This window comes from Silurus meridionalis, chromosome 6 (genome assembly GCF_014805685.1).
Source record: "Silurus meridionalis isolate SWU-2019-XX chromosome 6, ASM1480568v1, whole genome shotgun sequence".
NCBI lineage: Eukaryota > Metazoa > Chordata > Actinopteri > Siluriformes > Siluridae > Silurus > Silurus meridionalis.
This window is the reverse complement of record NC_060889.1, coordinates 29620108-29636627: the sequence shown is the minus strand read 5'-3', so window position 1 is coordinate 29636627 and position 16520 is coordinate 29620108. Positions and strand designations below refer to the sequence as shown.

General features: G+C 39.2%; 1 protein-coding gene across 1 annotated transcript; it reads right to left on the bottom strand.

Moving 5' to 3' along the window:
- Positions 1-2593: 2593 nt before the first annotated feature.
- On the bottom strand, positions 2594-11281 carry LOC124387552 (B-cell receptor CD22-like; the record flags this gene model as incomplete). Its single annotated transcript, XM_046851964.1, has 6 exons — positions 2594-2731; positions 2883-2999; positions 3317-3565; positions 4220-4495; positions 10272-10610; positions 11206-11281. Coding segments are annotated over 6 exons (1104 nt in total), but the record flags the coding sequence as incomplete, so codon positions are not given.
- Between the last annotated feature and the right edge of the window lie 5239 nt (positions 11282-16520).

Sequence of the window (16520 nt, the reverse complement as noted above, 5' to 3'; positions counted from 1 at the left end):
AGGGTCACGTGTGCGAGCCTTACGGGCCTCAGACATGTGGAAGAAACTTGGTTCCTGTCACAGGGCCCTGTGTTGGGAGCTCCTTGTCATCACATAATGTTAACGACCGATGCCTTCCTCACGGGTTGGGTTGTTCATCAGAGGTTGCGCCGCCCAAGGTCTATGGAAAGGGCCCCATCTCTTGTCGCACATCAAGTGCCTGGAGATACTGGTCATGCTTCCAGTGCTGAAGCATTTCCTCCCAGACCCGAGGAGCCATCATGTGCTGGTCAGTACAGACAAAATATCCGTGGTCTCATACATCAACCATTAGGGGGGGTCTGCGCTCTCGCCTCCTTTACAAGCTGGCATGACAGATCCTCTTGTGGACTCAAGGGAAGCTGCTCTCACTAAAGGCAGTATAGATCCTAGGGCAGCTCGAGTTCCTGAAGAGGAACACTTCTAGGTTATGTACATAACCCTGGTTTCCAGAGAAAATGAGATGCTGTGTCTCAGCCAAACATCGTGCATCTCTGCTAATGTGTCCTTCCCTCTCTGAAGCTAGCGCGTCTCCACCACATGTGCTTTATAGCTCCCTGGTCGTTAAGTTACCATGCCCGTGATGTCAGGTCCATCTGTTGGACAGATAACACGTGGTTCAGAGCGTGTTCACGCAGAAGAGTTTTGAAAGCCTTGTTCCAAAAGTGTCTTATTCCGTCTGGGAACCAGGGTTACATACGGAACTAAGAGATGTTCTTTTAGCCTTCCTGTCAGCTTTTTCCAGTCTGCCCATTCTCCTCTGACCTCTATCATTTACTCTGTTTTTCTTTGTGTGTGTGTGTGTGCGTGCATGCGTGCGTGCGTGCGTGCGTGCGTGCGTGCGTGTGTGTCTAATCTTTATAAACTGTTGTGTATGAAAATCCTAGGAGATTTCTGTAACACAATTGCATGAGCAGTTATATGTGTTCCTTATAAAATGGACAGCGAGAATAATTATGTACATTTAGACATTTTGGTTGTTTGCAGATTGATAATGATGACTTTTAAAAGTCATAGATTTTACAGTCTTAAATGTGTCTTTAGGTGAAAAATGTGAAGAAGAACTACCACATCTGAGTCGATGATAAGTAATATACTATATACTGAACTTTTTTTTCTTGTTGTATGTGTGCAACTGTGCATGTGTGCGTGTGTGTGTGTGTGTGTGTGTGTGTGTGTGTGTGTGAGAGTATGAGATCACAGGAAGTGGTACGGCTTTAACACACACCTCTGCTCTGTCACTCAGTCAGTCGTTAGAGGGACAGGATGGAGTTCAGTCCACTCGCTGTGATGTTCTGTGATAACTTATTTATTTATCTATTTTTTTGAGGCATATAAAATTATCGTGGATTCTTTTGGATTCTTCAGACAGTATAGCCTATATTAGACAGACCGTAAAAAAGTCTTCTAATCTTGCATCTTACGTATAAGGTGAGGAAAACATTGTCGTGACGGATTCATCCCACCAAAGAAAATGGTCATCATTAATTACCAATTAATGCATAATCACACAGCACACAGAATGGAGCAATGGTCTTCTTCGGTTTATTGCAGGCAACAGAAGTATATATACACATAGGAAAGAAAGCCTGACCTGAAGTTGTTTCCTGTTTAGATAAGAAGATATACTAGCTGGAGATGTGTGAGCCCAGATAAAGACTTCCTGTATTCCTTACATACAAACATTTTAAATATTCTATAGACACTGAACAGACAAAGAAAGTGTGAGAATCAGTGTGAGAACCATCTTACACTAACATCCAGATAACTTTCTCATAAAGTCAATTTCTTTCCAATCCTGCAGGAAATTAATGAGATTGAAAGTCTACTCCTTGTAATTTGAGCCAATCTCAAAAAGAAAAGAAGAAAACACAGCAGTACATATACAGTAGTGGTAGAACTGATACTGAGAAAACACAAACTATAATAAACGTTTACCACCATAATTCAGATAACCAGCCAACAAACTTGTTTTTATTTTTATCCATTTCCATTCCAATTTTTATCTTCCTTTAACTCCAGTAACACTGAGCTTCTCACCAACCGCTCTGACTGCAGTCACATTTACAGAAAACATTGCACACTGCACATTTTCATTCTCAAATCCTGCAACTGAAACCATATTCACTCTCTGGATATGAAGCAAATCTCACTAGTGCATGTTCTAGCACACAACACACCTTCTAGTCTTTAGATTCTTAAACAATGCAGATTTCCATCTTTCACCTGATACTGTTTCATCTTATTCCATTCTGTCTGAATTAAACTCTACTGCTGTATGATTTGTGTTAACGGAGGTCCAGCAAGTATTTTTTTTTTTTTTTCTAAACAATCATTTGTGCTGATTTCTGTGCTTTTTATAAGCTTTATTACAATTACAGGAAATGTTTTGAGGTTTAAAGGTGCAGGTGACTACACTGGGACACAGATGGTATTTTGTAGGCTTTACAAAACACATGGTAAATTTCACCTCATGAGGAGGTTTGCAGGCTTTAACTAAACAAATCCAGTCATAACATTGAGGATGTTTATAAGATGCAGAACAAATAACAGCATGACACTTATATAACAATTATGTATTATTTAAAAATTCACACAAAGCAATAAGCAATAATAAAATAATGATTTGACAGTAAATTCATCCTCTTTTTGGAAATGAACTTTGTTCACTCCTCTATGACTGCATTCTCAATTCTGTCTTCATCAGTGTGAGCTGTTAAAGAAATTCACATCATTTATGGCAGAAAAGCAACCAGGCTGCATTTGATCTCGTCCTGAACACAGTTTAAAGAGGGTTTGTTTTAATGCTTATAAATGAGAGTGGCTGATTATGTGAAATGTAGAGATACTGAAAGAGTTCTTACCTCGAGCTCTGTAACATTTGACCAGCAGAATGATGGTGATCAGCAGATATGGAGATGCCGTCACTACACTACTGATCAGCATGAGCACTGAGAATGGAGCTTCTACATGTGATGGACCTGATACAAAATACAATAATAATTATAATATCACTTTATTCATGCTGAACTGAACATGTTTAGCTTAAACTGCAGCACAAGTAAATCAATGCTCATTTCTAGGCACAGGAGTAATATGGCATATGAACACTGGATTTTGTACACAAATTTACATAAACTACACACTACAGCTTACATTATGTAGGGATACGGAGTTCAACTTATTAAGTTACAGTTAAATAAATAGTGATATGATTTCTGTGTAAAGCTGCTTTGAGACATTGTCCACTGTTAAAAGCTTTCTACAAAAAAAAATTAAATTAATGTAAAATTCTCACGTCTGACTGAGATCCAGCTTCTCGGTGACTCTCCTCTCTCTGGGTGTTTACAGTGGTAGAATCCTTCATCTGACTTTGAGACTTTATGGATGATTATCTCTCCTGTAGTCTGGTTCTGGACGACTGATCCATCTTTATAGAAATCAGCTCGGAGGTTTGAGGGATTTGTGTTACGATATAAACAGTGTAGAGTCAGAGGATGTCCCTCAGTCACAGGATGGACAGAACTCTCCAGGATCACATCACCTTCTAGAACACAGAAAATCACAATTACAATATAAAAAAGGAAGATCTGGTAGAAAAATTTTCTTGGTACTTCTCTTGAATGGAGAATGGAGAATTTTTTGGCACAATTTGTGACTAGGATTGGAGAAGTCCCTGATGGTGCTGTTTGCTCTGTACAGATATCTACTGTAGTGAAGAAGCTCAGTTTCACACTAAACTAATATTAACATCTGATGTGCTTCTTCAGACTAGTGGATGTTGTACTAATGAACAGATGACAGGAAATGAAATTGATCTGGAAATATTTCATAATTAATGATGAAAATAAAGCAGACTGTAAACTGTGTTGTGTGAAAATATCAAGAGGAGAAGCTGCAGCATCTTCTACAATACATGTAACTTAACGAAACACATGATGCTGTTTAAATCTAATGTTTAATAGAATGTGTGAGGCGACACTACTGAGTGTGTACAGCAGCATCAGTGAACATGCAAGAATGAAGGAGTGAAGAGTGTGTGCAGAGAAACAGTCACAGGTGACAGCACTGAGCTCTATGCTCTTCCTATCCACTCCATCATCTACATCTTTATCATTTAAAAACTCTTGCTGTTTTGAATATTCTGAAATGAAACATTTCTCTTTCTCTTTAACAGTAAACACACTACATGAAGACTCACCATGAACTGTGATGTTGACAGGATTACTGTTTTCTCCAGATTCAGACTCACACCAGTAAACTCCAGTGTAGGATGTGGAGAGGAAGCTGATGTTACACGTAGATCCTGTAACTGATCCCCACTGTGAACAATCTAACACTCCTTTACTCTCTGTATATCGTCTCACTGTCCATCCAGTAGAGTTACTCTGGTCCTCACAGCTCAGTGAGAGAGAGTCATCAGTAAAGTGTTGAGTTCTGCTGGGACTGATGATCAGAGACACTGGAGGAGATTCACCTTAAACACAGAACAAAAAGAAATAAATATATGTACAAATTGTAATGCAATGAGTATACAAGTGTGTATAAAAAAGTAGAAAGAATGCAAAACACTGATTCGGCATAACATTATAAACCAAGCCATTATGGATGCACAAGCCAGTGCACTCTTAGTGCCGGTCCCAAGGCCATGTAAATGGGGAGGGTTGCGTTAGGAAGGGCATCCAGCGTAAAACGTGTGCCAATCGAATATGCGGATCACAAATAAGAATTTCATACCGGATCGGTCGAGGCCCGGGTTAACAACGACTACTACAGGTATCGTTAGCCGACAGGGTACCGGTGGAAATTGGGCTACTGTTGGCCGAAGGAGGAGAAGGAAGACGTCTACAGAGACGGCAGGAAAAGGAGAAGTGTAGTAGAGTGGAGGTTTGGGTTGGTACTTTAAATGTTGGTACTATGACTGGTAAAGGGTGAGAGATAGCTGATATGATGGAGAGGAGAAAGGTAGATACAGTTGTGTTCAAAATTATTCAACCCCCAATGCTGTAAATGGTTTTAGGGAATTTAGTGTACATTTGTAATTGTATTCAGAATGAAATCCTACAAGGACTTCTTAAAGAACCATATGCAACTAAAATGACATCAATCAGTTTTGTAATACAGTAGTAAATGTTTCTTTTGTGAATTCTTCATTGACATAATTATTCAACCCCTTAAAGACTACCACTCTGAAGAACAGAGGTTCAATGAAGTGTTTTCAATCAGGTATTGAAAACACCTGTGGATATCAGGGAGAAGCAATAAAGCCTAATAAGCACCAATTAGGCAGCTTTAAAATGACTGTGATACTCAGCTCCTTCTAGACATTTACTGGTGTGGTTACAAACATGGTGAGGTCAAGAGAATGGTCGAGGAAGACAAGAGAACAGGTGATTACTCTTCACAGGAAGGGCAATGGCTATAAGAAGATTGCAAAGATGTTAAACATACCAAGAGACACCATAGGAAGCATCATTTGCAAATTCAAGGCAAAGGGCACTGTTGAAACGCTACCTGGTCGTGGCAGAAAGAAGATGCTGACTTGACTGCTGTGCGCTACCTGAAGCGTAGAGTGGAGAAAAGTCCCCGTGTGACTGCTGAGGAACTGAGAAAAGATTTGTCAGATGTGGGTACTGAAGTTTCTGCTCAGACAATACGGCGCACCCTGCGTAATGAAGGCCTCCATGCCAGAACTCCCAGGCGCACCCCCTTGCTGTCCCCAAAGAATAAGAAGAGTCGACTGCAGTATGCCAAAAGTCATGTGGACAAACCACAGAAGTTTTGGGATAGTATTCTGTGGACTGATGAAACAAAATTAGAACTGTGTGGGCCCATGGATCAACGCTATGTTTGGAGGAGGAAGAACAAGGCCTATGAAGAAAAGAACACCTTGCCTACTGTGAAGCATGGCGGGGGGTCAATCATGCTTTGGGGCTGTTTTGCTTCTGCAGGTACTGGGAAGCTTCAGCGTGTGCAAGGTACCATGAATTCTCTTCAGTACCAGGAGATATTGGATGACAATGTGATGCAGTCCGTCACAAACCTGAGGCTTGGAAGACGTTGGACCTTTCAACAGGACAATGATCCCAAGCATACCTCCAAGTCCACTAGAGCATGGTTGCAGATTAAAGGCTGGAACATTTTGAAGTGGCCATCGCAGTCACCAGACTTAAATCCGATTGAGAACCTCTGGTGGGACTTAAAGAAAGCAGTTGCAGTGCGCAAGCCTAAGAATGTGACTGAACTGGAGGCTTTTGCCCATGATGAATGGGCGAAGATACCCGTAGATCGCTGCAAGACACTTGTGTCAAGCTATGCTTCACGTTTAAAAGCTGTTATAACTGTAAAAGGATGTTGTACTAAGTACTAAGATTGAATGTCACTTGGGGGTTGAATAAAACTGATAATGATGTGAGCTCAGAAAAGACATTTGTGGTTATTTCATTATAAATGTTATGTTATATTTGTCTGACCTCCACGTGCCTCTTTGATTTAATTGTAAGCAGGATGACTGAATGATCATAATCAATGTCAAACCGACCAAAACAATTAATTTCAGTGGGGGTTGAATAATTTTGAACACAACTGTATGTTGTGTGTTCAGGAGACCAAGTGGAAAGGGAGTAAGAGCAGGAACATTGGAGGTGGGTTTAAACTGTTCTATCATGGTGTGGATGGAAAGAGAAATGGTGTATGGGGTGATTCTGAATGGATGAGTACAGTAAAAGTGTAGTGGAGGTGAAGAGAGTTTCTGACAGGGTGATGAACGTGAAGGTGGAAGTTGAAGGGATGATGATAAATGTCATCAGTGCCTATGATCCACAAGTCGGCTGTGAGATGGAGGAGAAGGAAAGATTCTGGAGTGAATTAGATGAAGCGGTAGATGGTGTACCTAGGAAAGAACGATTGGTGATTGGGGCAGACTTTAATGGGCATGTAGGTGAAGTATTTTATTTTACGTATTTTAATATGAAAAATGATCATAAGGTGACCTATAAAAGTGGAGGAAGGTGCACACAGGTGGACTATGTTCTATGCAGGAGATGCAACCTGAAGGAGATTGAAGACTGCATGGTGTTGGCGGGGGACAGTGTAGGTAGACAGCATCGAGTGGTGGTCTTTTGGATGTTATGTAGGCGAAGAAGAAAAGGAGGAGAGTGAGGACTGAAAGAAGAATAAGATGGTGGAAACTGAGAAGAGTGTAGTGTGAGGTTCAGGGAAGAGGTCAGTCAGGGGCTCGGTGGTGGTGAAGAGGTGTTGGATGATTGGGAAACTACTGCAGGAGTGATTAGATTAGATTAGATTAGATTAGATTAGATTAGATTAGATTCAACTTTATTGTCATTACACATGTACAAGTACAATGCAACGAAATGCAGTTTGGGTCTAACCAGAGTGCAATAACAGCAAGTGCAGGATATATAGATTTAACATGAATTTACAGTTAAATAAAATAAAGACTATAAACAGTAATTAAAAGATGAATATGTACTATAAATGTTGTATACAGATGAATATATGTTATATATGTAAAACACAATATACAGAGTAGTGTATATATATATGTACTATAAATATAATTACAGATGAGTATATATGTACTATGAACAATAATATACAGATGTATATATATAAATGTATTATGAACATGCTATACAGATGCCTATTACTATACACAGAGATTTACAGAAGGATGTAAGCAGTGGACATAATAATATTGCTATAGCTATAAAGGGAGGCAGCTAGAAAGGCAGAGGCAGCTAGAAAAGTACTTGGTGTGAAATCTGAAAATAGAATCTGGAAAGAATCTGGAAATAGAAAGCAAGACAAAGAGACGTGGTGGTGGAATGAGGAAGTGCAGAAGAGCATAAGGAGAAAAAGGTTGGCAAAACAGAAGTGGGATCGACAGAGTGATGAGAAAAGTAGGCAGGAGTACAAGGAGATGCGGCAGCAGGTAAAGAGGGATGTGGCGAAAGCCAAGGAAAAGGCATAGGAGGAGCTGTATGAGAGGTTGGACACTAAGGGAGGAGAAAAGGATTTGTACCGATTGGCCAGGCAGAGGAACCAAGCTGGGAAGGATGTGTTGCAAGTTAGAGCAGTAAAGGATGGAGATGGAAATTTGTTGACTAGTGAAGAAAGTGTGTTGAGAAGATGGAGGGAGTATATTGAGCAGCTGATGAATGAGGAAAATCAGAGGGAGAGAAGGTTGGATGATGTGGAGTTGGTGAAGCAGGATGTGGATAGGATTAGTAGGGAGGAAGTGAGAGAAGCAATTAAGAGGATGAAGAGTGGAAAGTCGGTTGGACCAGATGACATACCTGTCGAAACATGGAGATGTTTAGGAGAGATGGCAGTGGAGTTTTTAACCAGATTGTTTAACAAGATTCTGGAAGGTGAGAGGATGCCTGAGGAATGGAGAAGAAGTGTGCTGGTGCCAATCTTTAAGAATAAGAGAGATGTGCAGACCTGCAGTAACTACAGGGGAATAAAGTTGATCAGTCACACCATGAAGTTATGGGAAAGAGTAGTGGAAGCCAGGCTGAGAGTAGAGGTGACCATCTGTGAGCAACAGTATGGTTTCATGCAAAGGAAGAGCACCACAGATGCCTTATTTGCTTTGAGGATGTTGATGGAGAAGTATAGAGAAAGACAGAAGAAATTGCATTGTGTATTTGTGGATTTAGAGAAAGCGTATGACAGAGTGCCAAGAGAGGAGTTGTGGTATTGTATGAGGAAGTCAGGTGTGTCAGAGAAGTATGTGAGGGTGGTGCAGGACATGTATGAGGACAGTGTGACAGCAGTGAAGTGTGCAGTAGGAATGACAGACTGGTTCAGGGTGAAGGTTGGACTGCATCAAGGATCGGCCCTTTCCTGTTTGCAGTGGTGATGGACAGGTTGACGGACGAGGTACATGTGCATAAATGAGAGGGAGGGCAGTGGAGTGGTGCGGTTACAGAGAGAAAAGGTGGAGAAGGTGGAGGAGTTCAGGTACCTAGGGTCAACAGTGCAAAGTAATGGAGAGTGTGTTAGGGAAGTAAAGAAAAGAGTGCAGGCAGGGTGGAGTGGGTGGAGAAGAGTGACAGGAGTGATTTGTGATAGTAGGGTATCTGCAAGAATGAAAGGGAAAGTTTATAGGTCTGTGGTGAGACCTGCAATGTTGTATGGATTAGAGACAGTGGCATTGAGTAAAAGACAGGAGGCGGAGCTGGGGGTAACAGAGCTGAAGATGTTAAGGTTTTCGTTGGGAATGACGAGGATGGACATGATTAAAAATGAGTTTATTAGTGGGACAGCCCATGTAGGATGTTTTGGTGACAAGGTGAGGGAGGCGAGCTTGAGATGGTTTGGACATGTGCAGAGTAGGGACATGAGTTATATTGGTAGAAGAATGCTGAGGATGGAGCCATCAGGAAGGAGGAAAAAAGTAAGACCAAGGAGAAGGTTTATGGATGTGGTAAGAGAAGAAATGCAGGTAGTTGGTGTGAAAGAGGCAGATGTAAAGGACAGGGCTGTATGAAGATGGATGATCCGCTGTGGCGACCCCTAATGGGAGCAGCCGAAAGGAGAAGAAGAAGAAGAAGAAGAAGGCATTACATTATGACCACCAATAGTTCTGACTCATCGATCATTAACAGCATGAACTTCTTCAGCAGTTTAAGCTACATGAGCTCGTCTGTTGGGTCGGAACACATGGACCAGCCTTCACTCCTCACGTGCATCAATGAGCCTTGACAGCCCACAATCCTTTCGCTAGTTCACCACAGTTCCTTCTTTGGAGCACTTTTGATATATACTGACCATTGCAGACCAGGAACATCCCACAAGAGCTGCAGTTTTTGAAGATGCTCAGACCCAGTCGTCTAGACGTCACAATTTGTCAAACTCGCTCTAATCCTTACGCTAGCCCATTTTTTCTGCTTCTAACATCAGCTTGAAGAAAAAAATGTTCATTTGCAGTGTTCTTCACTTCACCACACATAATGTTTTAATGTCATAATGTTATGACTGATTGGTCTATATTTATTCCTCTGACACTTTTTAAACAAATTTATCAGTTCATTTTTCTCCCCAGATACGGCAAAGTTTAAATATAATAAACAAAATCAAAACTGGGGAAAAGAGGAACATCTTGCAATTGTTACAAAGACTTGTCATTTAACCGCTTAATTTGCATTAACAAAGAAATTATACATACATTTATTCTTATATATTAATTTTTCTGATACTATTTAAAAATAGTTAATTGTCCTCACCAGAGATCCATAGAGGCTGTGGATTGCTGTACAGTGTGTAAAAGGCTGGTTCTCCTCTCTCTCCTCTACACACATAAACTCCTGTGTGATGAAGAGCAGAAGGACTGAGAGTGTAGGAGCCTCCAGATCCTCTGCTGCTGTCTGAGAGAAGCTCCACATACATTACAGAGAAATGACTATTTTGTGTTGCAGTTACTCCGTCTCTGTAGGGAACAACTGTGTACCAGCTGAATGTCCAGTCTGTAGAGGAGTCTGTAACCTCACAGCTTAGAGTCACTGAGTCTCCTTCAGTCAGCCAGTTCTGTGGAGATACACTCAGTACTGGATGTGGTCTCCCTTCTGCACAGATAATCAGCAGACTTTTTGAATGAACAGTAATAGAAAATATCTTGAATGTATAATTGTGTCTAATGCATCAACAATCCAAACTTATAGTCACATCTTACAGTGTAACAGCATCACTGAAGCTTAAGGATTTAATACTTAAACAGTTTAATAGTAAAAAGTTTAAAACTTTAACACCACTGATTCTGTACACGTGTACACTACTGACAGGAGTGAAGTGTCTTTATATCAGTTACACACACTTTCATTAATAAAACTTTAAAGCTATAAAGATGAATCTTATTAATCATTGTTACAAAACGCTGATACAAAACTTCACCATAACAACTGCAAGGGTATTTTTTTGATTATTATTATTTTTTTTATTTATTATTATTTTTTTTTATAAAAGACCAGAATTTGATCAGAATCCAGAATTTAAATTATGTGGTTTGTTGTTAAAATAATTTTGTTGGTGGTTTATTTATTGCTGAATAATATTGCTGAATTTAAAACATTATAGAACAACATGGAATTGCAATAATTATTAAACATTTGTTATTTAAATACTGTACAGCAAAACATTTTAAGGGTTTCAATTATCACATACCTTTTACTGTAATCTTAACAGGTTCACTGAACTCTGTGTAGGAGTCGTCATTGTTGTAGTTTCTTGTGCGTGCAAGACACCAGAACACTGTTTCTCCTGCATTATTAACTGTCACTTTAAATGAGTTTGCTGGTTCACTGTTCAGAAGCTGAAACCACTGATTATAATAGAGAAACTCCCATCCAGTCGTCTCCTGCAGCTCACAGCTCAGAGTGATGGTGTCTCCAGTGTAGATGGAGCTCTGAGGATTCACTCTGAAAGTCAGTTTGGGTTTAGCTGTTGGTTTAAATTGATGAAAGTGTTAAAGCTACTTTTCACTTAAGAGTTACTATGTTTACTTATAAACATGTTAAAATAAAACATTTTATATATAATTCAAAGTTTATATTGTACATTTGATACAACTATTTGATACTCGACCACTAGGGGTCGCTAAAGATTTTCTAGGGGTCTCCAAGTGCACTCTTGATTATTATTATTTTTTATTAAAGTATTTGATTAATTTAATAAAATCAATTGATAATCAAATAAATTCTTAATGTTTCTAAAATAATTCTTACATTAAGAGAGAAGACATTTTTTGCAGGACAGACGTACTGTAGATCTAAGAAAAGATGGAACAACGAGAAAATATTGCAAGTGAAGCCAGAAAGAAGATAAAATGCCAGGGAGAAGATAAAATGACTAAAACAAAAACAAGGACTTATTTGGACAGCAATCTTGAATTATGGGGGTGTATAAGAGTAGTTAAAATATGTTTTACTGTTAAAATAGGGGTCTCCTGATAAAAAGGTTCGAAACCACTGCACTATCTGACTAGTTTGGAATGCTGATTCACAGTTTGGTTGGTTTAAAGGATTCATAAGAGTGTCGGCTCAGAGTCTGTTAGAACTCAACTTAAAAATATGCACTGCATCCAGACATTAAAAGGCCTCAGACAATCGCAGGGAGCACCGACCTTCATGAGTCAGTGTGCCACGAGACATCATCCTGTGTACATCAGGAGCTGTGCAACTAGTGCTATTCTGAACGTGTGTCTCCACGTCTGCAATTTTATCATGGACAGCAAGTTAAAACGTGTAATTCTGTGTGAAACTGGGCAAATCTGCTAGAGACGTTTGACGTGATTCTCACGTGTGATTTTAAGATGTGTCATTTTACTGCCAAGTTTGGCCCCATGCAAACTTCAAATCTTAGATCATCACTGGTGATGAAACTTAGTGTACGTGTAGGACCCTGAGGGGAAGAAACAGTCTTCACAGTGGAAGAGCCATGCTATTGTGGATGACTGCAGCCCACAGTAAAGGGCATCGTGGAGTTCGCCAACAAGCCTTCGGCACACAAAGACCTGGACCGTTGCTCAGACGAAGCCTTTGCTTTCACCATGTAAGTTTTTTCTAGAAATCATAGGGATGAAAACTTTTGAGCTTGATCCCATGTAAAGGTGGTGGTAGCTTAGTGGTGAAGGCAGTCAACTTTTGATCCAAAGCTCATGAGTTCAAATCCCATCCACACCAAGCTGTTATTCCTGGGCCCCTGAGCAAGGCCCTTAACCCCATCGCTGCTCAGATGTATGAACGAGATAAATGTAAGTCACTCTGGTTTAAAGGTTTTCCGAAGGGTCTTAAAAAGCTTAAAAATAAAAATTTCCGGTCTTAAAAAGTCATAAATTCGCTGTTGCACACCGTTAAAAAAGATTTTGAGTTTTAGTCAGATGAACCAGTAAAATCATGTCCTGTCAGCTTGCAGTGTCTCACTACATAATTGGATGAGTTCTAACAGTCTAAACTTGATGGGAAATGGACATCGGTTCTGTCAATTTTCTGTGTATTGCACATGTACCAGAAACTCTTCGTCATAATAACGTACTATTTTAACAAAGTTGAGACAGGATGGATGTGGTGAAGGAAGACATGCAGATAGTTGGGTTGAAAGAGCAAATGTAGAGGACAGGGGGGTATGGAAAGAAGGGTATGAGAGAAGCTGAAAGAAAAATAAGAAGAAGAAGAACAAGAGAAACAAGAAGAACTTACTAGAACTGTTTAATAGCAATAATGTAAAGAATTATGGCTATGATGCAATTTATCAACCACTGATTAGGGACATTAAAGTCCTTGAAGAAGAAGGAATATATATTCAAAAAAAGACGAGATTTTAGCTCATAAATCTTAAAATATAACGTCTCAATTTAGTGAACTGTATTTGGGTTCTGTCTTGTATGTGTCAGCGGAATCGCTAGCTGGCTTCCACTAATGTTTCAATGTTAATAAGTTTTGCAGATTTTGCCTAGCTAGTTGCAAGGATATTGACTACGATTAAACTGGACTCTGCTAAGGCTACTGCCATTGATGATGGGTCACAGAGTACCAGACGGAGACAAACCTTAGGAAATCTTACTAGATCTGAAAGCTATTATTGAGCTCCTAGCTACTGGACAATTTTCTGATGAGACATTGCGCTTCTTTAAGATCCTTTTAATCTCTTTTCCAGATACATTGTTGGACTCCAGTTTCGACACTGCAATTTTAAGTGAATTTTCATCCCCATCAGCTTCTTCACCCAGCATCCATTCGGAGCCATCTGCCACCCATTCGCAGCCATGGCCAACCACCTTTCCCATCCCTATTTTTACACATGATGTGGAGTTAAGGCTAAGACAAGGTAAAGAGACATTTCGAAAGGATGGAACACTTCTGTCAATTCCCTGAGACGTGAAAATTTACATTCTTGAGCAACTTCTAGAAACTATATACTCATACAAAGCCTATGCTGGATATGAAGAGATTGACAGTGTAGCAGCTGCCTTAATTGAAAGACACTCCGGTCTCAAAGAGCCAAGCTCTACATCTGGATGGTATGGGTGGAAAATTAGTTTGAAGTTTAAGATGGGCAACTACAGATGAAAGCTGAGAGATGCAAGTTGTCAGAAATCTGAATTCTGAAAAGAGAGGAAAGCGAAACAAAGTGAAGAAACCTAGATGGTGTGAAACTAATTTTCTTCCAGATCTACCTCAGGGCAACGACTTAGAAAGTCTAGATGAGGAAATTCTACTATAAGCAGCACATTTTCTTTTAGAAGTTTTTTTTTTGTTTTCCTCAACACATGCAGTAGAGTCACTGTGCTTTAACATATGATGATGTCAGAATACAATAGATTTAACATTTGATGCTAAGTCCATGTTTTACATTTATTACAACTATGATATCCAGGCCCTTATAACATATACATATATCTAGATATACAGTAAGTGCATATATGTAAAGACCACCAGCTAATTAGTGTGTGCAAAACAGAGTTTCAAAGCTACATGCAATGTTCCTTTAATTCAAACATTCAAAAGTTTTAAAATAAGAAAAGAATAATCAATTTATTCTATATTGTAATCACATTCATCCTTATATCTTAACTAAAAACACGATATACACGATATAAAGGATAATTTATAAATAAATCACCTTGAGCATGAGCCACTGTTAAAAGTGAAACCAGCACTGAAAAGGGAACAGAAACAAAGAACAGAATGTAAACATGAAAATTATTCAGTCATCATTTCTTAAGTATGATATTCTCTTGAAAGTTAGTATCTAGTGATACCTGCCTCGAGGAATCCTATTAAATCATCTATTACCATCATTATTATAAAAAAGACACCTGCCACCTCTACTTCAAACACTTTTCAGACAATGGTGACCCATCCATAGATCAAAGCCCAACCATTTATATCAACTGTTCATCAAATATTAATCTGCATATAATCCCACTTCACAACTCCATGCATTTTTTATTAAATACCAAAAATCTATGTTGCATTTCCAAAGATAAAAATGTTTCAGTATGACAAAAAAGCCAATGTTTTATTTATTTTAGCAGCTTTTTAAATGTAAAATTTTTACAGCACCCAGTGTTTAGACAATGAAAACCACTAAACTTTATTTCGGCTTCTCCCGTTAGGGGTCACCACAGTGGATCCTCCGCACGTTTGATGTGGCACGTTTTTACGCTGGCTGCCCTTCCTAACGCAACCCTCCCCATTTATCCAAGCTTGGGACTGGCACTGAAAGTAGCTGGGGTTGGTTCCATGACCAGGGATCAAACCCGGGCTGCAGTGGTGAGAGCGCCGCATCCTAACCACTAGACCACCAGGGAACCCACAATGAAAACTACTACAAAGTGCAAATAAAAGCGAATTGGAGCAGGATTTTCACTTCCCCAGTCTGAGAGGAGGATTTTACTTTTGTTGCCAGGCATTTTGTGTCATTTATAAAATGTAGTTGAGCTTGCAGCATTTTGTCCTCAGAATGTACTCAAGAAGAGCTGCTAGACTGTAGGATAGATGACATTTTGTTGTCAAATCTTGATTGCTGTTATGCAGTTACTCTAAACATTCACTAGATGGCAGCATAGAGCATAAGTCAAGAGTAAAAGTCTTAAATAAAAGAGACTTGTTTATTGTTAATTTATTTATGTTCCATTAAAATAAAATAAAAAATCTGGTAACGAGCCACAGCTGATCACTGAGATCCTAGAAAAGGTGTGGCCTACATATTTAGTTATATTAATGTTTGTAATAAAATCATAAAATGTGTTTTTTATACATAAAATTTGTGATGGTAGTGTGATGGTCACAAGTTCTTCATGAAATGACCACAGAGAGATTTATGGTTCATTCAGAAAGTATTCAGATCCACTTCACTACTGTATTTTACATTTTGTAATGTTGCAGCCTGATACTACAGTTGTTCAAATATTTTTTTTTTCCTCATTAATCTGCACTCAGTAACCCAAAATGAAAAGTGAAAACAAAGAGAAATGTAGAACATCAAGACATGTTTGCAAATGTCTGAAAAAGAAAAAAAATACTTTATTTTATTTTAATTATTATATATTTAAAATGTCACATACATAAGTATTCAGACCTATATATTCAGAACATATGAATTCTAGCTCAGGTGCCTCCCATTTCTCTTGATCATTGCTGAAATGTTTCTACACCTTGACTGGAATCTACATGGAAAAATCATTTATTGATTGTTCATGAGGTTTCCCCTTTCAATCTTAAACCAATTAAGATTAAAATGATTGTGGAGAGCTTCTGGCTCAGAGGAGGAAGAAACAGGAGGTTGGTGAAGTCCAACAGAATCGGCTTTATTTTGCCCTTCTCTTTACTTTTACTTTTCACATTTGCTATTCTTCTAAGTGGTCCAAGTCTGAGGTCATGAGCTCTGTGTAACATGTTTTTATAGAGGAGATCTCTGCACTTGGATCCATTCAGCTTTTACTCAACCCTGACCAGTTGCCCCGGCCCTGCTGCAGA